Source organism: Hyla sarda, chromosome 12, assembly GCF_029499605.1.
Source record: "Hyla sarda isolate aHylSar1 chromosome 12, aHylSar1.hap1, whole genome shotgun sequence".
Classification (NCBI taxonomy): domain Eukaryota; kingdom Metazoa; phylum Chordata; class Amphibia; order Anura; family Hylidae; genus Hyla; species Hyla sarda.
In genome coordinates, this window is record NC_079200.1 from 8,722,666 (window position 1) to 8,750,428 (window position 27,763).

The window sequence follows — 27,763 nt, forward strand, 5'->3', positions numbered from 1 at the left end:
TGTACAGGAATCTGTCCGCCATCTTGGCTGATTGGAACCCCACAATCGTGCTGCAGACATCCCGATCGGCCCTCCTAAAGGACCAGCACCTATTTACTAGCACCTTTTAGATGTCGCGATCACTTTTGATCACAGAATCTAAAGGGTTAATGCTGGACAACGTGATTGCCGAGTTCCAGCATTAGTGGTGAGTCCTGGCTGCTGGTAGCAGCCATTACTCACCAGCTCCTAAGCTTTCTTCAGAATCCCGTAGCGGGCACAGGGAATGTCTCTTTTGGCTATGAATTGTAATGTGAACCCAGTCTGATGTGGGTACATGCTGGGAGTTGTAGTTTTGATACACTTGGAGACCTACTGGAGGAGGCATAATGCCAGAAATGATTGTATATAACACACACATATATATATATATAATACCTTTAAAGTATGACTTTATTTGCAATAAATTCATGGGGGGAAAAAAAACATTATATCCATCTTTATATACAAAAGAGCATTCCCAGTATTAGATCATAACGTTATACTAATGTTTTCCTGCATGTCCGTAATCAGTACATAATGCGGGCCACCAAGCTTTCCCAGTCTCCTGAAGCTTTAGCAGCGATAGGCTGCTCATCCTCCCTGTACTCCTCACTCCATGCCCTCTTGCTGCTCCCGCACTGATGGCTTCTCCCGCCCCCTACTCTTACCTCTTTCCCTCTCTCATCCTGCTATAAATACCCTCTCCCTGCCCTCATTTTTAACTAACTGCCTGCCAGACAGTTAAATCATACTTTACCAGGACATTGGTCCATCGATAGACTGTTTTAAACTCCCAGGCAATCTCTGCAGTCCAAGAGTAACACGATTAGGAGATGTCCAAAAAATCCATTAGACTTGCATGGGACTTCTGGTACAATATTTAATCATGTTACTCTTGGTTGCTGAGATTGCCCGGGAATTTTAACTATCTTGCTGTCAGACCAACGTCATGGTAAAGTATGATTTATCTGTCTGGGTTCCGCTATTTATAGTAGAGTTTAGGGATGTTCTGATACTGTGAGTAAAACAATGGAGCCCGGACCAGTCAATCATACATTATCATGATGTAGGTCTGGCGGCCGGTTGTTTAAAATTCCCAGGCAATCTCCGCAGCCGAGAGTAATGTGATCAGATAATGTATCAGAAGTCCCATGTAAATCTAATGGATTTCTGGTACATCTCATACTGCTGAGACTGCTGAGATTGCCCGGGCTTTTTAAACATCCTGCCGTCAGACCAACGTTATGGTAAAGTATGATTTAACTGTCCGGCTGTTTTACTCTCAGTATCGGGACATCCCTAAACTCTTCTATATTTTTATTCGCCCTATAAGACGTTTACCAAGTTTAATCTAAATGTCTCCAGCCGTTCGTAGTTATGCTGGAACATACATATACACTTATATACACACATACGTTGAGTATGCAAATGTCATGGTAATGTCCGGGCATGCTGGGAGTTGTAGTTCCGCAACATCTGGAGGTCCATAGTTTGGAGACCACTGGCTTACATAGTCCCTGCTACATGTTGGTTTGGGCTTTTTTGGCAGGCAGAACCTTTGCTAGTGTTGGCTAACCCCATCCACGTGGGGCACAAGGATTGCGGGGGCTGCGTGTTGAAGCGGCTTATCCATTGGTCGTCCGCGCAGCATCCTGCTGGCGTCTCTTCGTCTCTCTTCCCCATGGTGAGGATGCCGGCTGCCTGGTTGGCTGAGCCTTGTAGTAACCTCTGAAGACGGGACTGTAGGGACTGAGCGTTGCTCTTCCTCTTCCCCAGGGTCAGGATCCCGGCAGCGTGATTGCCGGAGCCACGAAGAAGTTCGTACAACCTGCAGGAGCATGTCTTCTGCCGGCAACAGTCGGGGGCGCTGTCTGACCTCAACGCCAATGAGCAGAGCAGAACCAGGACCAGGACGCACCAGGATTTACTGACCTGCGGAAATCAATAAGACTGGATGAAATGGGGTCCAAGAACATTTCCATCCAAATATATCAATTTACCCCTGTGCCAGGACTGGGGGGCGATGGCTCCGAAATAATAGATCAAGATCGTAAAACCCAACGCAAAGAGTCATAATAGCGTCATACTCCCGGATCTGTGAGGATATGCCGGAAATGGGTATTATAAGGTTACCGCTTTAAAGGGGCACTCCAGCCCCAAGACATCTTATCCCCTATCCAAAGTTTAGGGGATAAGGGGATTGATCGTGGGGACCCCCGCAATCTAGCATACAGCACCCACCTGTAAGTACTGCAGGAAACACTGGAGGCTCTCAGTGTTATGCCCCCCGACCACGGGGATGGAGTATCGTGATGTCATGACTCCGCCCCTGCGTGACATCGTGCCCCGCCCCCTCAATATAAGTCTATGGGATTATCGTGACGTCACGCCCCGCCCCCTCAATGCAAGTCTATGGGAGTATCGTGACGTCAAGACGCTGCCCCGTGTGACCTCACGCCCCGCCCCCTCAATGCAAGTCTATGGGAGGGGGCGTGACGGCTGTCACGCCCCCTCCCATAGACTTGCATTGAGGGGGCGAGGCGTGATGTCACAGGTGGGTGGATACTCCAGGCCCTCAATGCAAGTCTATGGGAGTATTGTGACATCACGACTCCACCCCCGTGTGATGTCACGCCCCGCCCCCTCAATGCTAGTCTATGGGAGTATCGTGACATCACGACTCTGCCCCCCGTGTAACGTCACGCCCCCTCCCATAGACTTGCATTGAGGGGGCGGGGCATGACGTCACGATACTCCATTCCCCGTGGTCGGGAGGCCTAACACTGAGAGCCTCCATCGCTTCCAGCAGTGCTTACAGGTGGGTGCTGTATGCAAGATTGCGGGGGTCCCCAGCGATCAGACATCTTATCTCCTATTCTTTGGATTGGGGATAAGATGTCTTGGGGCCGGAGTACCCCTTTAAAGGGAACCTGTGACCCCCTTTATGTAGTCTGAACCACAGTTTGCTTCTGGCCATCCTGATAGACTTCATGCAGTGTCCCACTTTCCAGTGTTTTAGCTGAGCTGTAGGACATTTAGATGTTGCGATCAACATTTATCATAGAATCTAAAGGGTTAATGGACATTGTGATTGCTGAGTTCCAGCATTAGTGGGGAATCATTAGGGGGGGGTTCAAACTTTTAACATATATTTATTTTTATTTTGTTAATCTCCATAGGAATCTATTATATGGAATATTTTGATCACAAACACTGAACAATGCTGAGCCGTAGAACAGTATTGATCAGTGTTATCAGTGCAGCCTGTACAGGAATCTGTCCGCCATCTTGGCTGATTGGAACCCCACAATCGTGCTGCAGACATCCCGATCGGCCCTCCTAAAGGACCAGCACCTATTTATTAGCACCTTTAGATGTTGCAATCACTTTTGATCACAGAATCTAAAGGGTCAATGCTGGACAACGTGATTGCCGGGTTCCAGCATTAGTGGTGAGTCCTGGCTGCTGATAGCAGCCATTACTCACCAGCTCCTAAGCTCTCTTCAGAATCGCGTAGCGGGCACAGGGAATGTCTCTTTTGGCTATGAATTGTAATGTGAACCCAGTCTGATGCGGTTACAGTATAACCCACATGTAGCGCTATGGTCATGCCTCCAAGGATTTGAATCTGTGTTTCCTAACCAAGGTGCCTCCAGCTGTTTCAAAACTACAGCTCCCAGCATGCCATACTACTATAGTCAAAAGGTTGGATCTAATAGACTGCCACAGAGTGAGCCACAAACATCCCCCGCTTATAACTAGCAATCGTAATGGGTCTTAGGATTGAGATTTCGTGCGAGCAAATTTATTGACCTATCTGGACAACATATCAAAAGATATAGTTTTTTTTATGATAGTAACGCTTTAAAGAGGTACTCCGGTGAAAAACATTTTCATTTATTTTTTTTTTGACTTTCTGAAGCAACTGGCTTCAGAAAGTTAAACAAATTAGTAAATTACTTCTATAAAAAAAATCTTAATCCTTCCAGTACTCATCAGCTACTAAAGTTGAGTTGTTTTTTCCAGTCTGACCACAGTGCTCTTTGCGGACACCTCTGTCCATTTGCTCCTACTCTGGACAGTTCCTGACATGGACAGAGGTGTCAGCAGAGAGCACTGTGGACAGACAGAAAAGAACAACTCAACTTCCGCAGCTGATAAGTACTGCAAGGATTTGAATTTTTAATAGAAATAATTTACAAATCTGTTTAACTTTCTGGAGCCAGTTTATAAGAAAAAATATTGTTTTTCACTGGAACACCCCTTTAAAGGGGTACTCCCGTGGACAATTTTTTTTTTTTTTTTTTAATCAACTGGTGCCAGAAAGTTAAACTGATTTGTAAATTACTTCTATATAAAAATCTTAATCTTTCCAGCACTTATTAGGGTCTATATACTACAGAGGAAATGGTTTTCTTTTTGGAACACAGAGCTCTCTGCTGACATCATGACCACAGTGCTCTCTGCTGACATCTCTGTCCATTTTAGGAACTGTCCAGAGCAGCATATGTTTGCTTTGGGGATTTTCTCCTACTCTGGACAGATCCTAAAATGGACAGAGATGTCAGCAGAGAGCACTGTGGTCATGATGTCAGCAGAGAGCTCTGTGTTCCAAAAAGAAAAAAAATTCCGCTGTAGTATTCAGCAGCTAATAAGTACTGGAAGGATTAAGATTTTTTAATGGAAGTACTTTACAAATCTGTTTAACTTTCTGGCACCAGTTGACAAAAAAAAAAAAAATCCACGGGAGTACCCCTTTAAGGTACAATACTGTAGTTTTACTTCGCGCACTAACAGCTCCTTGCCTGCAGAGGTCAGTATTGCTATTGTTTATAGAAAACGGCAAAGCAATAAACTCATCCATCCATCCATCCATACACACATACAGTATACACCAGTGTTTCCCAAACAGGGTGCCTCCAGTTGTTGCAAAACTACAACTCCCAGCATGCCCGGACAGCCCTTGGCTGTCCGGGCATGCTGGGAGTTGTAGTTTTGCAACAGCTGGAGGCTGCCTGGTTGAGAAATACTGGTATATAGAATAAATCACTGTGTCCCAGAAAAGGGGTATTCCGGGAAGAAAAACTATTTTTTTTCTATATATCAACTGGCTCCAGAAAGTTAAACAGATTTGTAAATTACTTCTATTAAAAAATCTTAATCCTTTCAGTACTTATGAGCTTCTGAAGTTAAGGTTGTTCTTTTCTGTCTAAGTCCTTTCTGATGACACCTGTCTCGGGAACCGCCCAGTTTAGAAGCAAATCCCCCATAGCAAACCTCTTCTAAACTGGGCGGTTCCTGAGACACGTGTCATCAGAGAGCACTTAGACAGAAAAGAACTCAACTTCAGCAGCTAAAAAGTACTGAAAGGATTAAGATTTTTTAATAGAAGTAATTTACAAATCTGTTTAACTTTCTGGAGCCAGTTGATATATACTAAAAAAAAAAAAAAAAAAGTTTTTTCCTGGAATACCCCTTTAATATTACACTCCAGAAAAGTTTTCAGACCCCTCCTGATCTTTTAGTGAGTTTCCCGACACGTCTTCTATTAGAGGTTTTTATTTCCAAACTGATACAACCCATTTTTATTAATTTCCGTGGTTCTATAGTGCACCCATTCTATGTATAACTTTTGGTAACTTTTATCTTGTCAATGGGATACATCAAGCTCTGTCCGTTGGCTGTCCGGGCAAGCTAGGAGTTAAAGTCTCGCAACATCTGGAGGGCCACAGTTTGGGACCACTGTTTAACCTGTAAGGTTCTGATTGCAAACAGAATTCTATAATACTTCCAGTTGTTACAATGTGCAAATATAATTCTGTAATATTTACAATTATGTTACAGATGGCAAATAGAATTCCATATTTTTCAGTTGTTACAATTTGCAAATAATAATAATTCGACAATATGTACAATTGTTACAATTTACAAATAGAATTCCATGTTTGCAGATACAGAATGACTTAAAGTTTACAGGAGTGTTTTCCAACGAGGGTGCCTCCAGCTGTGGCAAAACTTCAACTCCCAGCATGCCCGGACAGCCGCTGGCTGTCCGGGCATGCTGGGAGTTTAAGTTTTGCAACAGCTGGAGGGCCACAGTTTGAGACAACTGAGTTAGATAGTAAACACTGTCCTAATTTCTATGAATCTAACTCAGTGGTCTCAAACTCTGGCCCTCCAGATGTTGCAAAACTTCAACTCCCAGCATGCCCGGACTGCCAATGGCCTGTTTGCCTCTTCCAGAGGATACACAATGTCCCTATGAAGGTAAATCAAGGCTTTCCTCTCATCTCAACAGTCTTTGGCTGTCCGTGAAAGCTGGGAGTTAGATTCATATGAATTAGGACAGTGTTTCGTAACTAAACCATGATTTATCTTTCAGAGACAGTGTGAGTCCTCTGGAGGAGGCAAACGGGCCATTGGCAGTCCGGGCATGCTGGGAGTTGACGTTTTGCAACATCTGGAGGGCCAGAGTTTGAGACCACTGAGTTAGGAAACACTGTCCTAATTCCTATGAATCTATCTCAGTGGTCTCAAACTCTGGCCCTCCAGATGTTGCAAAACTTCAACTCCCAGCATGCCCGGACTGCCAATGGCCTGTTTGCCTCTTCCAGAGGATCCACACTGTCCCTATAAAGTTAAATCAAGGCTTTCCTCTCATCTCAACAGTCTTTGGCTGTCCGTGAATGCTGGGAGTTAGATTCATGGGAATTAGGACAGTGTTTCCTAACTCCCAGCATTCACGGACAGCCAAAGACTGCTGAGATGAGAGGAAAGCCTTGATTTACCTTTCAGGGACAGTGTGAATCCTCTGGCAAATGGGCTATTGGCAGTCTGGATATGCTGGGAGTTGAAGTTTTTCAACATCTGGAGGGCCAGAGTTTGAGACCACTGAGTTAGATTCATAGGAATTAGGACAGTGTTTCCTATCTAACTCAGTTGTCTCAAACTGTGGCCCTCTAGATGTTGCAAAACGTCAACTCCCAGCATGCTCGGACTGCCAATGCCCTTTTTGCCTCCTCCAGAGGATTCACACTGTCCCTGAAAAGGTAAATCTAGGCTTTCCTCTCATCTCAGCAGTCTTTGGCTGTCCATGAATGCTGGAAGTTAGAAAACACTGTCCTAGTTCCTATGAATCTAACTCCCAGTATTCACAGACAGCCAAAGACTGTTGAGATGAGAGAAAAGCCTTGATTTACCTTTATAGGGACAGTGTGGATCCTCTGGCTGTCCGGGCATGCTGGGAGTTGGTAGACTGGTCTGTTGAATCACGTTTTCTTTAATATCCTGTGGATGGTTGTGTGTATGTGTCACCTGGGGAAGAGATGGCACAGGATGCACTATGGGAAGACAAGCTGGCGGAGGCAGTATGATGCTCTGACCAATGTTTTGCTGAAAAATTTGGGGTCCTGGCATGATGGTGGCTGCTGCTCTGACACGTATGACCTACCTAACCATTGTACAGACCAGGTCCCCCCACCTTCTTGGTAGTGGGACCCCCTAAGGACAGTGTCCTGTTTTAGCAGGATAATTCCCCAACCACACTGCAAACCTTGTTCAGGACGGGTTTGAAGAACACGCAGGAACCTAGTTATCTCTGTCCATGTATGTAGGTCATTTTTGATGTGTCATCAGTGGTGGTCTGGGAGCTGAGACCTTCACCAATCATTAGATACGGCGGGTAGGAGCAATTTTTCTCCCTGACGGTACTAATGTACGGTGGGGATTTTAGCACCTAGACCGCCACGCCGTGAAAACTTTTGGCGTGTCTCTATGACCTGTCAAACATTTAGACACTAAATTTAAATGGACAATATTATTAAACCTAATTTTTGCTATTGCACTTAAATAAAATAAAAATCTTTCTAATGTACTTTGTTTAAAAAAATTAAAAAGTAAGTTTTCTATGTTTCATTTGTGTTTTATAAAAGCTGCCACTAGGTGTCTCCCTATTTTCCCTCCATCTCTTGCACAGACTTTGGACTCCTGCGGGCCTTGGCAGAAGGCCAAAATCTGGAATTGCAGTCTGGAGTGCTGAGGGGTGAGTGTGCAGCCTTATCCAATCATAGCTCATCTCACACTGAACTGCTCTGAGCTGTGTGTAGCAGAGTGAGGGAGGAAGTTCTCCCCTGTCTGGCTTCAGATGATGTCACGCCTGCTGGGGAACGCCCCTTCCCAGTCTGTGAATCTGACTGAGACCGAGCAGAAAATACAGAACAATATCGAGGTAGAAAACTAACAAATAATAATAAAAATGTAACAAGATCATGAGAGGTACTCCTTAATTATAATTATCCTCTTATCACTGGACTTTCCCTCTCCAATGAGTCTTCACATTGTGACACAGTCAGACTTTTATGTACAGACTTCAATGTTGAAGTTGCGATTAGTCTCTAGTTGACTGAGCTCGGTTCCTCACCGCCGCTTCGGTCACCGTCCCTTTTGCCTTTCATTCAATAAAGAGAGAAAAAAAAAAAATCTGAGGACTCTTTATATAAAATATACATGATATTCTCTCATTCATGCAGGCGGGATGTCGGGTGACGCACAAGATCTGAGGCTTTTCTCTATCTCTGTCAAGTAGAGGAGGTTTGATGTCTGAGGTAATGGTAATATCTAAGTAAAGTCTGGCTGAGCTCGGCTTTTTAAACGGGTATTCCGCTGCCCTGGCTTGGAGCGGGCGTTGAGGGGTCGTAACTTCACGGCCACGCCCCCCGTGACATCACATCATGCCCCCCTCAATGCAAGTCTATGGGAGGGGGCGTGGTGGCCACCACGCCCCCTCCCATAGACTTGCATTGAGGGGGGCGTGATGTGATGTCATGGGGGCGTGGCCGTGAGGTCACAACACCAGCCGCTGGCACCCAGCGTTCTAAACTAATGCCGGGTGCTGCACAGAGATCGCGGGGGTCCCAGCGGCGGGACCCCCACGATCAGACATCTTATCCCCTTTCCTTTGGATAGGGGATAAGATGTTTAGGGGGCTGAGTACCCCTTTAACGGTAAAAATGGATGTGGTCTCACGACTGAATAATTCCTCTTTATACTGAGGCTTTTCTTTGAAAATGTGGTTTCAAACAGTCAAGGAGCGAAAGCACACAACAGCAGGATCCCTCATGATGCTTGGTCAGAAGTTATCAGAAGAAGACTTCTGTTAGGGCTCAGGAGCCGGCTGTATTACAGGAGCCGGCTGTATTGTTATCAGAAGAAGAAGACTTCTGTTAGGGCTCAGGAGCCGGCTGTATTACAGGAGCCGGCTGTATTGTTATCAGAAGAAGAAGACTTCTGTTAGGGCTCAGGAGCCGGCTGTATTACAGCTCTCTGAAGCTTGTAGTAAGGCAATAGAATATTACAATCATAGAAGTTAGAGGCCAGAAATGAGATAAAAAATATAAATAAAAATTGTGGGCAGGGCCACACAAGTGATCACTGGTCCTTTTAAACAGGTACTCCACTGCCCCAGCATTCGTAACAATTTGTTCCGTTCGCTGGGAGCGGGCTGCGGAGGTCACCGCACCCCTCATGACATCACGCCATGCCCCCTCAATGCAAGTCTAAGAGAGGGGTTGTGGCGTAACTTCACGACCCCCGCCGGCCGCACCCAGCGTTCGGAATTAAATGTTCCGAACGCTGGGGCAGTAGAGTACCTCTTTAAGATCACTTATATTATATATAGGAATTGGTCTTTTCTCGGGCTGACTGTCCCTCAACAAAAATTACATCTCCTGCATAGATTTTGGCATGCCTCTGGTTCCTTACAATGTATATCTTCGATGTATCACTACACTAACCCCTCTAGCATAGTTGGAAAACATTGAATGAAACTGGTGCACAATCCTGTGAAACAGACTTTTAACTCGTTCTTTTTGCAAATGTGACTAGTAATCACATGATCCAGGAAAAATAAAAAGCCTCGCCCTAGTCCCATCACCAAACATGACACATCACATCCACATCCACAATCACAGTCACATCCACCATCACTATCACATGCACCATCACAACCACATGCACCATCACAATCAGTCACATCCACCATCACAATCAGTCACATCCACCATCACTATCACTATCACATCCACCATCACAGTCACATGCTCCATCACAACCACATTAACCATCACAATCAGTCACATGCACCATCACAATCAATCACATGCACCATCACAATCAGTCACATCCACCATCACAATCAGCCACATCCACCATCACAATCAATCACATCCACCATCACAATCAGTCACATGCACCATCACAATCAGTCACATCCACCATCACAATCAGTCACATCCACCATCACAATCAGTCACATCCACCATCACAATCAGTCACATGCACCATCACAATCAGTCACATGCACCATCACAATCAGTCACATCCACCATCACAATCAATCACATGCACCATCACAGTCAGTCACATCCACCATCACAATCAGTCACATGCACCATCACAATCAGTCACATGCACCATCACAATCAGTCACATGCACCATCACAGTCACATGCACCATCACAATCACATCCACCATCACAGTCACATCCACCATCACAGTCACATCCACCATCACAGTCACATCCACCATCACAGTCACATCCACCATCACAGTCACATCCACCATCACAGTCACATCCACCATCACAATCAGTCACATGCACTATCACAATCAGTCACATCTACCATCACAATCAGTCACATCCACCATCACAATCAGTCACATCCACCATCACAATCAGTCACATGCACCATCACAATCAGCCACATCCACCATCACAATCAGTCACATGCACCATCACAATCAGTCACATGCACCATCACAATCAGTCACATCCACCATCACAGTCACATGCACCATCACAGTCACATGCACCATCACAATCACATCCACCATCACAATCAGTCACATCCACCATCACAATCAGTCACATCCACCATCACAATCAGTCACATGCACCATCACAATCAGTCACATCCACCATCACAATCAGTCACATCCACCATCACAATCAGTCACATCCACCATCACAATCAGTCACATCCACCATCACAATCAGTCACATGCACCATCACAATCAGTCACATGCACCATCACAATCAGTCACATCCACCATCACAATCAATCACATGCACCATCACAGTCAGTCACATCCACCATCACAATCAGTCACATGCACCATCACAATCAGTCACATGCACCATCACAATCAGTCACATGCACCATCACAGTCACATGCACCATCACAGTCACATGCACCATCACAATCACATCCACCATCACAGTCACATCCACCATCACAGTCACATCCACCATCACAGTCACATCCACCATCACAGTCACATCCACCATCACAATCAGTCACATCCACCATCACAATCAGTCACATCTACCATCACAATCAGTCACATCCACCATCACAATCAGTCACATCCACCATCACAATCAGTCACATGCACCATCACAATCAGCCACATCCACCATCACAATCAGTCACATGCACATCACAATCAGTCACATGCACCATCACAATCAGTCACATGCACCATCACAATCAGTCACATGCACCATCACAATCAGTCACAACCACCATCACAGTCACATGCACCATCACAGTCACATCCACCATCACAATCAGTCACATCCACCATCACAATCAGTCACATCCACCATCACAATCAGTCACATCCACCATCACAATCAGTCACATCCACCATCACAATCAGTCACATCCACCATCACAATCAGTCACATCCACCATCACAATCAGTCACATGCACCATCACAGTCACATGCACCATCACAATCACATGCACCATCACAATCACATGCACCATCACAATCACATGCACCATCACAATCACATCCACCATCACAGTCACATCCACCATCACAGTCACATCCACCATCACAATCAGTCACATCCACCATCACAATCAGTCACATCCACCATCACAGTCACATCCACCATCACAGTCACATCCACCATCACAGTCACATCCACCATCACAATCAGTCACATCCACCATCACAATCAGTCACATGCACCATCACAATCAGTCACATCCACCATCACAGTCACATGCACCATCACAGTCACATGCACCATCACAGTCACATGCACCATCACAATCACATCCACCATCACAGTCACATCCACCATCACAGTCACATCCACCATCACAATCAGTCACATCCACCATCACAGTCACATCCACCATCACAGTCACATCCACCATCACAATCAGTCACATCCACCATCACAATCAGTCACATGCACCATCACAATCAGTCACATCCACCATCACAATCAGTCACATGCACCATCACAATCAGTCACATCCACCATCACAATCAGTCACATCCACCATCACAATCAGTCACATGCACCATCACAATCAGTCACATGCACCATCACAATCAGTCACATCCACCATCACAATCAGTCACTTCCACCATCACAGTCACATTAACCATCACAATCAGGAGCTATAGAAGCAGCAGTCGCATTGGGGCCCCAAAGCACATCTGCCCCATAAAAGACCAGTATTATAGTTGCCATTTGGGGCCCTGTTGCAGATTTTGCATCGGGGCCCAGAAGCTTCAAGCTACACCTCATCTATATTTTCTTTCATGCTGGTTGTTTATTCATTCACCCTTTCTCCTAATTCTAGTCCAATATAAAACTACACAATTCTCCCGCTGATTTATTTTTCCGGTCACTCGACAATGAGAGATCCCTGGGCAAAAGCAAAAAAAAAAAACCTGCGGCCATGGCACTACTTTACCAGCTTTTTCCCCAAAATATAGAAGATAAATAACGGCCTCACATTAAGGTTTGTTATGAGGAAAAATCAAAATTGAAACATGTGAAACATTAAAGGGGTATTCCGGCCTTATACATCTTATCCCCTATCCAGAGAACGTCACGCTGCGCTCCCTCCACTCTTGTCCATGGGAGGGGACGTGCCGTCACGCCCCCTCCCATAGATGTGAATGGAGGGGTCGTTCTTTGATGTCACAAGGGGCCTTACCGTGACTTCACCTATGCTGCTCTGAACAGTTCCTAAAATGGACAGAGGTGTCAGCAGAGAGCACTGTGTTCCAAAAAGAAAAGCATTTCCTCTGTAGTATTCAGCAGCTGATAAGTACTGGAAGGATTAAGATTTTTTAATAGAAGTAATTTACAAATCTGTTTAACTTAAAAAAAAAAAAAAAAAAAGGTTTCCACTGGAGTACCCCTTTAACATAGACTTTCAAGTGGTATTCCCATTTTATAAAGGTCAAGTTAAATATTTTGGCACATAAATTCGTTTAGCAAATTTGCCGCCTTCTCCTGATTATTCCCGCTTCTTTTTGTCCCCTTGTTAATAGCTCATTGCCTAGGTTACAGACCGCCACCATAATATATATATATATATATATATATTAATATTACTTTTTATTATTTATTATTATTAACAATATCTCAATTAGCCTGAACACTGTTTCTAGAGTGGAGTAGTGGTCCAGGTATAATTCAGCAGCTGATTCTGACAGGTCGCCTATGTATAGACACATCGAAGGGTTAAATTGCCGTGTGAACGAGCGAGAGAAAACAGTAACGTGATTTATATTATTCCGGAATATAGGAAGCGGCACCTCGACCACATAACACCTAGTTGGGAATGATGTAATTGCTTATTTTGCCGTTATGGAATTCTAAGGCCATGTTTAAAAAAAATAAACGGAAAAAAATTTGTAGTGTTTTTTTGTTTTGTTTTTAGCCATTACTGTTTTAAATGCTGAAAATGCTGTAAAATAGCATAAAATAATGACCCTGCTTCTTATATTAGGCTGTAATAAGTTATTGTATATGAATAAACGACTCTTCTTCTATTGTTTAATTACCCGCCTCTTGAGCTGCCAAATGGCATGGGCAAAAAAAAAAAAAAACTATTGGATCATAGCATTAGGCATAGGAATTAAAGGGGCACTCCGGTGGAAAACATTTTTATTTTTTTAAATCAACTGGTGCCAGAAAGTTAATCAGATTTGTAAATGACTTCTATTAAAAAATCTTGACCCTTCCAGTACTTTTTAGCAGCTGTATGCTACAGAGGAAATTCTTTACTTTTTGAATTTTCTGTCTTACCACAGTGCTCTCTGCTGACACCTCTGTCCGTGTCAGGAACTGTCCAGAGCAGCATAGGTTTGCAATGGGGATTTTCTCAAAAAGAAAAGAATTTCCTCTGGAGCTTACAGCTGCTAAAAAGTACTGGAAGGGTAAAGATGATTTAATAGAAGTGATTTACAAATCTGTTTAACTTTCTGGCACCAGTTGATTGAAATTTATTTTTTTTCCCTCCTGAGTACCCCTTTAAAGGAGTCCTACAATGCTAAACTGAGCACAGAGAATTCTGCTACTGGGATCTCAAGGAACCAGCTGGAATCTGTGGCCGCAGCAAGTGTTGGATTCCCCTGCAGCTCCCCCACAGGCAAAACAAAGCATTACAACAACACTCATTAAAGGGGTACTCTGACAAAACATCTTATCCCCTATCCAAAGGATAGAGGATATGATGTCTCTTCGCGGGGGTCCCGCCGCTGGGGATCTCCGACACGGCATACTAGTCATCGGTGCGCGGAGCGAACTCCACTCCGTGCCGGATGACTGGCGACTACAGCCGCTACGCCTCCCTCCATTCATGTCTATGGGAGGAGGCGTGACGGCTACGTAGTAGCCGTCACGCCCCTCCCATAGACATGAATGCAGGGGGCGTGGAGTGACGTCATGAACGCGGAAGCTTCAAGCTTCGGGGTTCCGGAAGAGATTGCGGGGCTCCCCAGTGGCAGGACCCCCGCGATGAGACATCTAATCCCCTATCCTTTGGGTAGGGGATAAGATGTTTTTTGGCAGAGTACCCCTTTAAATAAAACCCTATAAGCCGTCTATGTCAATGCAAGGAGCCAACCCCTACTTTTAGCTTAGAATCATATCATGGTTGACCCAATTTTAACCAATTGGTGGATACATCGGCTAAATTCGGCATACGGTTGGCTGTAGACAGTGTTTTTTCTTACCTTGTTGATGGACTCCATAGCTTCGCTCTCGAGTTCTGTGAAATCTTCTGCAAACTGAGCTTCAGATCCTATTATATAGATGTCGTCGGCCATGCCGGCTCTTTGTTGGCAGTGACGGTAGAGGTTGTATTTTATTTGTAATTCTTTTTTTTTTTTTTTTTTTGGACGGCCAAATTCCTACAGACCATTGGTAGTCGTAGGGATGGACAATAGAGAAGGGTATTATAATGACTGGGTTGGCGTTCGTCTATACGTCGTATCCAGGATACACGAGGAGCATCTCGAAGGCCAAAATACGGATTTCATTGTGGACGATCTGTCAATAGGATTTTTCGAGGGGTAACCTGGAGTTAACAAGGTTTTCGGCACAAGCGAAATGTAGCGGACGGTTCACGAGACTCCCGGTGAGGTCAGACCGGAGAATAGACCATATTGATTAGGATTCTTGAGGTTTCATTGTTATTGAAAGCCTTCGTAGTGGAGGTATGGACCATATTAGAGAACATAACTACAGACGACCTAATTACACTAATGAGACTTAATGGAGGAGCATTGTCTGGGCCTCCCCGGGCAACCGGAGCATCATCCACTTGGAATACCGGCAGACGTGACCCGATACCAACCACCCTGGTAGTCCCACTCTTTTGTTTCATGTGTTCTCTTCCCATCCATAATGACTGTTTTATATGATTTTATTTTCCCTTTTATACAATTTCTTGGACATTATTATTCTTTTGCATGTTTATGCTCTGGAAGAAAAATTACCATTTCATTTTTTTTTATTAAAGGGGTACTCCCCTGGAGAAAAAAAAAAAAAAAAAACATATTTTTTTAGATCAACTGCTGCCAGAAAATTAAACAGAATTGTAAATTACTTCTATTTAAAAAAAAAAAAATCTTAATCCTTCCAATAGTTATTAGCTGCTGTATACGACAGAGGAAATTCTTTTCTTTTTGAAATAGAGGAAAAAATTACGGTGCTTAAAGGGGTACTCCCGTAGAAAACTTTTTTTTTTTTTTTAAATCAACTGCTGTCAGAAAGTTTAACAGATTTGTAAATTACTTCTATTAAAAAAATCTTAATCCTTCCAGTACTTTTTAGGGGCTATATACTACAGAGGAAGTTCTTTTCTTTTATGAAATAGAGGGAAAAAAAATGACAGTGCTTAAAGGGGTACTCCAGTGGAAAAACTTTTTTTTTTTTTTTTTTTTTTAAATCACCTGGTGCCAGATTTGTAAATTACTACTATTAAAAAATCTTAATCCTTCCAGTACTTTTTAGGGGCTGTATACTACAGAGGAAATTCTTTACTTTTTAGATTTCTCTGAAGTCCTGACCACAGTGCTCATTGCTGACATCACGACCACAGTGCTCTCTGCTGACCTCTGCTGTCCATTTTAGGAACTGTCCAGAGCAGCATATGGTTGCTATAGGGATTTTCTTCTGCTCTGGACAGTTCCTAAAATGGACAGCAGAGAGCACTGTGGTCATGACATCGGAGAAATCCAAAAAGTAAAGAATTTCCTCTGTAGTATACAGCCCCTAAAAAGTACTGGAAGGATTAAGATTTTTTAATAGTAGTAATTTACAAATCTGTTTAACTTTCTGGCACCAGTAGATTTAAAAAAAAAAAAAAAAAAAAAAAGTTTTTCCACGGGAGTACCCCTTTAACCCCTTAAGGACCGGAGGTTTTTCCGTTTTTGCATTTTCGTTTTTTGCTCCTTGCCTTTAAAAAATCATAACTCTTTCAAATTTACACCTAAAAATCCATATGATGGCTTATTTTTTGCGCCACCAATTCTACTTTGTAATGACATCAGTCATTTTGCCCAAAAATCTATGGTGAAGCGGGAAAAAAAATCATTGTGCGACAAAATTGAAAAAAAAACGCTGTTTTGTAACTTTTGGGGGCTTCCGTTTCTACGTAGTACATTTTACGGTAAAAATGACACCTTATCTTTATTCTGTAGGTCCATACGGTTAAAATAATCCCCTACTTATATAGGTTTGATTTTGTCGGACTTCTGGAAAAAATCATAACTACATGCAGGAAAATTAATACGTTTAAAATTGTCATCTTCTGATCCCTATAAATTTTTTATTTTTTCGTGTATGGGGCGGTATGAGCGCTCATTTTTTGCGCCGTGATCTGAAGTTTTTAACGGTACCATTTTGTATTGATAGGACTTATTGATCACTTTTTATTCATTTTTAAATTATATAAAAAGTGACCAAAAATGCACTATTTTGGACTTTGGAATTTTTTTGCGCGCACGCCATTGACCGAGCGGTTTAATTAATGATATATTTTTATAATTCGGACATTTCCGCACGCGGTGATACCACATATGTTTATTTTTATTTTTATTTACACTGTGTTTTTTTATTATTGGAAAAGGGGGGTGATTCAAACTTTTAATAGGGGAGGAGTTAAATGATCTTTATTCACTTTTTTTTTTCACTTTTTTTTTGCAGTGTTATAGGTCCCATAGGGACCTATAACACTGCACACACTGATCTCTTATACTGATCATTGTTATCCCATAGGGACCTATAACACTGCACACACTGATCATTGTTATCCCATAGGGACCTATAACACTGCACACACTGATCTCTTATACTGATCATTGTTATCCCATAGGGACCTATAACACTGCACACACTGATCTCTTATACTGATCATTGTTATCCCATAGGGACCTATAACACTGCACACACTGATCTTCTATGCTGATCACTGGTTTCTCATAAGAAACCAGTGATCAACGATTCTGCCGCATGACTGCTCATGTCTGGATCTCAGGCACTGAGCAGTCATTCGGCGATCGGACAGCGAGGAGGCAGGTAGGGGCCCTCCCGCTGTCCTGTCAGCTGTTCGGGATGCCGCGATTAGCCGCGGCTATCCCGAACAGCCCGACTGAGCTAGCCGGGAACTTTCACTTTCACTTTTAGCCGCGCGGCTCAGCTTTGAGCGCGCGGCTAAAGGGTTAATAGCGCGGCGCCGCGATCGGCGCTGCGCGCTATTAGAGGCGGGTCCCGGCTTCACTATGACGCCGGGCCCGCCGTGATATGACGCGGGGTTACTGTGTAACCCCGCGTTATATCAGAAGAGCAGGACCAAGGACGTACCGGTACGTCCTTGGTCCTTAAGGGGTTAAACACTGTCATTTTTTCCTCTATTTCATAAAAGAAAAGAACTTCCTCTGTAGTACACAGCAGCTAATAAGTACTGGAAGGATTAAGATTTTTTAATAGAAGTAATTTACAAATCTGTTTAACTTTCTGGCACCAGTTGATTTAAAAAAAAAAAAATAAAGTTTTCCACCGGAGTACCCCTTTAAAGTTAAATGGATATGATGTCTCAATAATACATTTATTACAAAATCACAATAAAAGTCACATAATGAAATAAAATATCTGAAAATCCACAGGGTCCTTGCGGTTTATTTCAAGCTACAAAATAACGTATTAAAACAAGATAAAATCTCCGGGAACTGCTGCTGTGATAAAGGGTAATATTAGTGCCCTAATAATTATAAAGTGCGGAATGTTAATAGGGCATTGTGACACTTATAGTTCTTGCGCGTAGAATGTTATAGACGTAATTATAGTCTCTTGTCCTTTTGGGAGGCAATGTTCCAATATCGCTTATTCCGGCAAAGAATAAGACAAAGCATTTGCTCCGGCAAGAGACTAAACGTTCTGCGCGTTTGGCAATACAGTAGGAATGTGAAAATGAATGAATGGTCCGGCGGTGCTATGCCCCTCCCGCCTATCCCACCGAGAGCAACGGGAAACGGGACGACAGATCACGGCGGTCCGATCCTGCAGCTCCTGGAGTTGGCGGCACAATTCCGATGTCCCGGGCGGTATTGTGCCGGCTCTGACCTTCCGCGGGTACGTGTAGGAGTCGGTAGCTGTATGTTCGTCTGAATGGAAGGTTGTGAACCTCTGCTCTGCGGCAGGTATATGGAACACCGGCGTCCTCGTGTATTTGGGCGCGAGGAGCTCTTTGATTGACAGGACACTATCTGTTACTGGCACCCAGTTCGGGAAAGTAGCGGTATGTTGGGCCGCAGCAGCCCTCACTGGACACTAGTATAGTCAGGTATATACTCAAGCTGGACGCGTTTCAGGATCACCATAGATCCTTTCCTCAGCAGCGGAGGTACATTATGATAAAAACTGTCTAATTTCCAAGTATATATATACAGTGGTCCCTCAACATACGATGGTAATCCGTACAAAACGGACCATCGTTTGTTGAAACCATCGCATGTTGACGGATCCGTGCAATGCAAAGTATAGGACAGTGGTCTACAACCTGCGGACCTCCAGATGTTGCAAAACTACAACACCCAGCATGCCCGGACAGCCGTTGGCTGTCCGGGCATGCTGGGTGTTGTAGTTTTGCAACATCTGGAGGTCCGCAGGTTGTAGACCACTGTTAGAGGAAGTTGTACTCACCTGTCCCCGCCGCTCTGGACCGTCACCGCTCGTCACCGCTGCCCGGGATGTCGCCTTCCATCGCTGTCGCCGCGTCCCCGGGGTGTCCCTGACGCTCCGGCAAGGCCTCTGCTTCCCCGGCATCCGGGCTCTCCCTCGCCGCCATCACGTCGTTACGCACGCCGCTCCTATATGATGACGGGACGGCGTGCGCAGCGACGTGATGACGAGGATGGAGAGCGCCGGCGATGCAGGGGATCCCGAAGAGGACGCGCCGGAGCCCTGAGGACAGGTAAGTGATCGTCCGCGGACCACACGGGGCACCATAAACGGCTATCCAGGGGCAGCTGAAGCAGTCTGCGCTGCAGGATAGCCGTTTATGCGATGGCCCCGACATACAAAAGCATCGTATGTTGATGCTGCCTCTGAGAGACCATCGTATGTTGAAATGATCGTATGTCGGGGCCATCGTAGGTCGGGGGGGGGGGTCACTGTATAGACACTTCTGTAACTAATTAAAAACATCATACAGGATTATAGTAAAACTCAGCCATGAATTAAACACCAACACAACCTACATCAATAAGACCACAAATACACAATTGTCTCTACAGAACTAGGGGATGCACCACATCAACCACAACAACCTCATAAACAACCCCAATAATATCCAAAAGAATCAAATCCACCAAATATGAGGCAAAATATATCCCATTTTATTAAACACATGATGTAAGAAAATGACAAGGACGACCATTAGATACCCACCCCATAAAAAACACAAACACTTCGGACAAGATAAAAACAGCGGTAACAGAAGTAATACAATGTAATAAGGGGACTGTGGGGCTGGTATATACTACATATGGCAAATACTACAGGTCCACATGAGACATTCTAATGTAGAACTTGTATATAGGAATTAGAGATGAGCGAACTTACAGTAAATTCGATTCGTCACGAACTTCTCGGCTCGGCGGTTGCTGACTTTTCCTGCATAAATTAGTTCAGCTTTCCGGTGCTCCGGTGGGCTGGAAAAGGTGGATACATTCCAAGGAGACTCTTTCTTAGGACTGTATCCATCTTTTCCAGACCACCGGAGCACCGGAAAGCTGAACTAATTTATGCAGGAAAAGCCAGCAACCGCCGAGCTGAGAAGTTCGTGACGAATCGAATTTACTGTAAGTTCGCTCATCTCTAATATAAATCATTAAATAGCATATGCTTTCTTAAAGGGGTACTCCGGTGAAAACCTTTTTTCTTTTAAATCAACTGGTGGCAGAAAGTTAAACATATTTGTAAATTACTTCTATTAAAAAAAATCTTAATCCTTCCTGTACTTATTAGCTGCTGAATACTACAGAGGAAATTCTTTTCTTTTTGGAATGCTCTCTGATGACATCAAGACCACAGTTCTCTCTGCTGATGTTATTAAAATAATAATAACACTTTATTTATTGTTGTCCTTAGTAGGATTTGAACCCAAGTCCCCAGCACTGCAAGGTAGAAGTGCTAACCACTGAGCCACCATGCTGCCCTTAGCATACATCTGCTATGCACGGTTGCTAAAATGGACAGAGATGTCAGCAGAGAGCACTGTGCTCGTGATGTCATCAGTGTTCCAAAAAGAAAGGAATTTCCCCTGTAGCATTCAGGAGCTAATAAGTACTGGAAGGATTAACATTTTTTAATAGAAGTAACTTACAAATATGTTTAACTTTCTGCCACCAGTTGATTTAAAAGAAAAAAAGGTTTTCACCGGAGTACCCCTTTAAGTATTAACAGGTGATTATAACTGTGGCCTAAACATACCTCACAATGGGGAAAAAAGTCTAACCACGGCAGATCAGTGCATGGCACTCCGGTGTTCCCCCACCTCACACTCGCCCCGGGAGTGATGGGCGAAACGCGTTGGAGTGTGAGGTGGGGGAACACCGAGTGCCATGCGCTGATCTGCCGTGGTTAGTATTTTCACTTGTACTTATGGTGACTTTTTTTCCCCCATTGTGAGGTTTGCTTAGGGCACATGGGGCATAGTTATAATCACCTGTAATACTTAAGTTTGTATATGCTATTTAATGATTCCTATATACAAGTTCTACATTAGAATGTCTCATGTGGACCTGTAGTATTTGCCATATGTAGTATATACCAGCCCCACAGTCCCCTTATTACATTGTATCACTTCTGTTACCGCTGTTTTTATCTTGTCCGAAGTGTTTGTGTTTTTTATGGGGTGGGTATCTAATGGTCGTCCTTGTCATTTTCTTACATCATGTGTTTAATAAAATGGGATATATTTTGCCTCATATTTGGTGGATTTGATTCTTTTGGATATTATTGGGGTTGTTTATTAGGTTGTTGTGGTTGATGTGGTGCATCCCCTAGTTCTGTAGAGACAATTGTGTATTTGTGGTCTTATTGATGTAGGTCGTGTTGGCGTTTAATTCATGGCTGAGTTTTACAATAATCCTGTATGATGTTTTTAATTAGTTATAGAAGTGTCTATACAGTGACCCCCCGACCTACGATGGCCCCGACATACGATCATTTCAACATGCGATGGCCTCTCAGAGGCAGCATCAACATACGATGCTTTTGTATGTCGGGGGCCATCACATAAACGGCTATCCTCCAGCGCAGACTGCTTCAGCTGCCACCGGATAGCCGTTTACGGTGCCCCGTGTGGTCCGCTGACGATCACTTACCTGTCCTCGGGGCTCCGGCGCGTCCTCTTCGGGATCCCCTGCATCGTCGGCGCTCTCCATCGTTGTCATCACGTCTCTGCGCACGCCGTCCCGTCATCCAATAGGAGCGGTGTGAGTAGCGACGTGATGGCGGCGACGGAGAGCGCGGATGCCGGGGAAGCAGAGGCCTTGCCAGAGCGTCGGGGACACCCCGGGGACGCGGCGACAGTGATGGACGGCGACATCCAGGGCAGCGGTGAGGAGCGGTGACGGTCCGGAGCGGCGGGGACAGGTGAGTACAACTTCCTCTAACAGTGGTCTACAACCTGCGGACCTCCAGATGTTGCAAAACTACAACACCCAGCATGCCCGGACAGCCAACGGCTGTCCGGGCATGCTGGGTGTTGTAGTTTTGCAACATCTGGAGGTCCGCAGGTTGTAGACCACTGTCCTATACTTTACATTGCACGAATCCCTCAACATGCGATGGTTTCAACAAACGATGGTCCGTTTTGTACGGATTCCCATCGTATGTTGAGAGACCACTTTATATATATACTTGAATATTAGATAGTTTTTATCATAATGTACCTCCGCTGCTGAGGAAAGGATCTATGGTGATCCTGAAACGCGTCCAGCTTGAGTATATACCTGACTATACTATTGTCCAGTGAGGGCTGCTGCGGCCCAACATAACGCTACTTTCCCGAACTGGGTGCCAGTAACAGATAGTGTCCTGTCAATCAAAGAGCTCCTCGCGCCCAAATACACGAGGACGCCGGTGTTCCATATACCTGCCGCAGAGCAGAGGTTCACAACCTTCCATTCAGACAAACATACAGCTACTGACTCCTACACGTACCCGCGGAAGGTCAGAGCCGGCACAATACCGCCCGGGACATCGGAATTGTGCCGCCAACTCCAGGAGCTGCAGGACCGGACCGCCGTGATCTGTCGTCCCGTTTCCCGTTGCTCTCGGTGGGATAGGCGGGAGGGGCATAGCACCGCCGGACCATTCATTCATTTTCACATTCCTACTGTATTGCCAAACGCGCAGAACGTTTAGTCTCTTGCCGCAGCAAATACATTGTCTTATTCTTTGCCGGAATAAGCGATATTGGAACATTGCCTCCCAAAAGGACAAGAGACTATAATTACGTCTATAACATTCTACGCGCAAGAACTATAAGTGTCACAATGTCCTATTAACATTGCGCACTTTATAATTATTAGGGCACTAATATTACCCTTTATCACAGCAGCAGTTCCCGGAGATTTTATCTTGTTTTTAATACCTTATTTTATAGCTTGAAATAAACCACAAGGGCCCTGTGGATTTTCAGATATTTTATGTGATTGTTATGTGACTATTATTGGGATTTGTTTTTTTTAAATAAATGTATTATTGAGACATCATATCTATTTAACTTTGAACACCGTCATTTTTTCCCCTCTATTTTACATTATTTATTAACACCCTAGGGTGTTTAGACGGTTAATTGCTCAGTTTGTGGTATTATAAGGTCAGGTGAGTGCCTACCATTTTCTCCATATCTTTTCTTTTTGATTTTCTTTTCTGCCTGACCACAGTGCTCTCTGCTGACACCACTGTCTGTGTCAGGAACTGTCCAGAGCAGGAGCGAATCCCCATAGCAAACCTCTCCTGCTCTGGACAGTTCCTGACATGGACAGAGGTGTCAGCAGAGAGCACTGTGGTCAGACTGGAAAGAACTACACAACTTCCTGTGGAGCATACAGCAGCTGATAAGTACTGGAAGGATTAAGACTTTTAAATAGAAGTCATTTACAAATCTGTTTAACTTTCTGGCACCAGTTGAGTTAAAAAAAAAAAAATTCACAGTGAAGTACCCCTTTAAAGAGAATATGACCACTTTTTCACCTGCAATATACTGGGTTACAGTGCAGGTGAAAAGCTGTAAAAAGAAAGGATACTTACATATACTTCCAGATGTGGCTGGATAAACGTGCACTGTAATCACTTATATAATCTGCAAAGAGCTCATTTACAGCTGCCATCTACTAATATATGGTCACTTTATGTGGGAATATTTGGTCTTTGTTTAGTGGATTTTATTAACAATATAGCGGTATTAGTCATTAGTCAGTATTAATGGTATTGGTTGTCATGGTGTGTAGGTGTTACTTGTCCCTTACTGGTAATGCGCAAAACTAGCAATGTGCAACTGTTTAAAGGTGCCGACCATTTTTCATTTTTCTACCAGTATTAATAATTTTGATCAATAACATTCCTCCTTGTATATTTGTATTACTGGTAATATTGGTCTCAGTATACAGGATTTAGTCGGTAACAGTATGATGGTAATATGTATGGTGATTATATTCCTTCTTGTATACTGGTATTATTGGTAATATTGGTCAGTATACAGGATTTGGTCAGTAACAGTATGATGGTGATATGTATGGTGATAATATTCCTCCTTGTATACTGGTATTATTGGTAATATTGGTCTCAGTATAAAGGATTTGGTCAGTAACAGTATGATGGTAATATGTATGGGGATAATATTCCTCCTTGTATACTGGTATTATTGGTAATATTGGTCTCAGTGTACAGGATTTGGTCGGTAACAGTATAATGGTAATATGTATGGTAATAATTTTCCTCCTTGTATGCTGGTATTATTGGTAATATTGGTCAGTATACAGGATTTGGTCGGTAACAGTATGATGGTAATATGTATGGTGATTATATTTCCTCCTTGTATACTGGTATTATTGGTAATATTGGTCTCAGTATACAGAATTTGGTCGGCAACAGTATGATGGTGATATGTATGGTGATAATATTCCTCCTAGTATACTGGTAATATTGGTCTCAGTATACAGGATTTGGTCGGTAACAATATGATGGTGATATGTATGGTGATAATATTCCACCTGTATACTGGTGTGGTGACTCAGTACAGAATCCCGTATCCTGCCCATCCTGTCAGTCTTGTGCCCACTACTCAGGACTCAATATATTATATTGTTCTTCCATAGTTGTTGTTGTTGTAGAATTTTCTGTGTTACTGTTTCATTAAGTCTGTTAGAAAAGAAGGTGCAGAGTGGATCAGGTGACCTGTCTGCCCCAATGGGAGTCCTCCAAATTGACCTGTATATAGTGTAGGGGGGAGAGGAGCTGCCCAGAGTAGTTTTGTTTCTGCTGTGAGCAGAGATCTCCTGAGGTACAGTGTGGAGAAGTCAGAGAGAAGAGTGTGGTGATCTGAGGAGGCCTCAAGCTGATAAGAAGTCTAATCCTACAGCCACACATATCCTAAAGAAATCCTGTATGCTCAGGTGAATGTCCAAAGCCTAGCGGTAAACACTAAACCCTAGGGAAGAAAAACAATAGTCTTCAGTCAGTCAGTCTTCAGCACCAAAGTCAGTCTGGGTTGCCATTCATCACAAGTCAGTCACCATACAGCACAGCACAAACAACTACAAGTCCCAGAAAGGCGAAAGGCTTCCAAGGTTTACGATGCACCTCCCTTTGCACCAATCTATGCTGTAAAGGAATTACCCCCTATCCTGCCTCAGTAAAGACAGTTATCCGTAACCTTGTATTTCAGTATTTATTGCCCCATGTCTGGCCCAGGAGAAGCTGTCTCAAACCTTGGACCGTGTATAGGCTAACTGTGCCCCGGCGTCACAAGAAGGTTCATTTCACATTATCTACCCTGTAGACACCACACTGGTAATATTGGTCTCAGTATACAGGATTTGGTCAGTAACAGTATGAAGGTAATATGCATTGTGACATTTGCTCCTTTTGTATACTTTAAGTTGTCAACTGACTATTATTTACAGGTATACAGTGTTATGTCATGCAAAGAATTTTCTTAGCTCTATACTCCATATACTTACCCACCAGGAACAAATCTTTATATCTTTAGAAAGTCATGAGTCAGTATATTGTGGTAACGTACAAAGGAGACTCCCACCACGGATTACTCCTTTATGCTTTTCTGAGAATAGCGCAGCATCTCCGGAGGTGCAGTGCTCGGTGTTCTTCCCATATATGTCTATACATCTGTTAGGGATTATGTCATAGAAAATTAGGATAAACTCCGCTGCACAACCAGATACAGCTATAAACTCTACACATCCTGAACTTTTCTCGGTAGTTGGTTTTGTGACTCTTTTTTGAACTGTAATTTTTATTGAAATATTTCACGTAAGAACAAATCAAACATAAACAGTCGACAAAAAATAACCTAAGAGGTCGTTAGACTATAAATCAGGTAGCGAGACATGAAAAACAGGCATAAAATAAAGCAATAGCACATGAAGGTCTTATATCCAGCTAGAACAGCCCAAGAATTTACATGTAGTAAATATAAGTAAGGAAGTCACCTCTTAGGGTGACCAAAGGAGGAACGACAAACATGGGGGGGGGGTGACCACTAAGAACCACAAGACCAGCACAAAACCCATGAAGGAGGAATGGAAAGGGAAAAAGGGAGAAAAGGAAACGGGTGAAAGTAAGGAAGAGTACAACCGTGTCGCGGAGGTTGATGATCGGAAAAGCGGTCCCAGGGTTCCCACACAGCGAGAAACACAGGCGCAGAGTTGTTCGTGGAAGCTGTAAGAGATTCTAGAGAGCGGATCTCACGTATATGGGCCAACAAGTCTAGTTCAGAAGGAGGTAGGGTCCTCTTCCACCACTTGGCTATAAGGGTCTTGAAGTTTAAATGGTCACGGTCAGATTCAAAAACTTTTTCTATGTTGTACATCTTGGCAAAACAGTGGCAAGACATCACACAGTTCCTCTATATAGACATGATGACATCACACAGTTCCTCTATATAGACATGATGACATCACACAGTTCCTCTATATGGACATGATGACATCACACAGTTCCTCCATATGGACATGATGACATCACACAGTTCCTCCATATAGACATGATGACATCACACAGTTCCTCCATATGGACATGATGACATCACACAGTTCTCCATATGGACATGATGACATCACACAGTTCTCCATATGGACATGATGACATCACACAGTTCCTCCATATGGACATGATGACATCACACAGTTCCTCTATATAGACATGATGACATCACACAGTTCCTCCATATGGACATGATGACATCACACAGTTCCTCCATATGGACATGATGACATCACACAGTTCCTCTATATAGACATGATGACATCACACAGTTCCTCCATATGGACATGATGACATCACACAGTTCCTCCATATGGACATGATGACATCACACAGTTCTCCATATGGACATGATGACATCACACAGTTCCCCCATATGGACATGATGACATCACACAGTTCTTCCATATGGACATGATGACATCACACAGTTCTCCATATGGACATGATGACATCACACAGTTCTTCCATATAGACATGATGACATCACACAGTTCTTCTTTATGGACATGATGACATCACACAGTTCCTCTATACGGACATGATGACATCACACAGTTCCCCCATATGGACATGATGACATCACACAGTTCCTCCATATCGACATGATGACATCA

At 43.7% G+C, this 27,763-nt stretch overlaps 1 protein-coding gene across 1 annotated transcript; it reads right to left on the reverse strand.

The window, feature by feature from the left end:
* Positions 1-423: 423 nt before the first annotated feature.
* HCRT (hypocretin neuropeptide precursor) lies at positions 424-15,138 on the reverse strand. Its single transcript, XM_056548387.1, has 2 exons — positions 15,080-15,138; positions 424-1,953 (listed from the first exon to the last, which is right to left on the reverse strand). The coding sequence occupies exons 1-2, from the start codon at positions 15,095-15,097 to the stop codon at positions 1,528-1,530; spliced, it is 444 nt and encodes a 147-aa protein (XP_056404362.1). The 5' UTR covers positions 15,098-15,138; the 3' UTR covers positions 424-1,527.
* Positions 15,139-27,763: the final 12,625 nt, after the last annotated feature.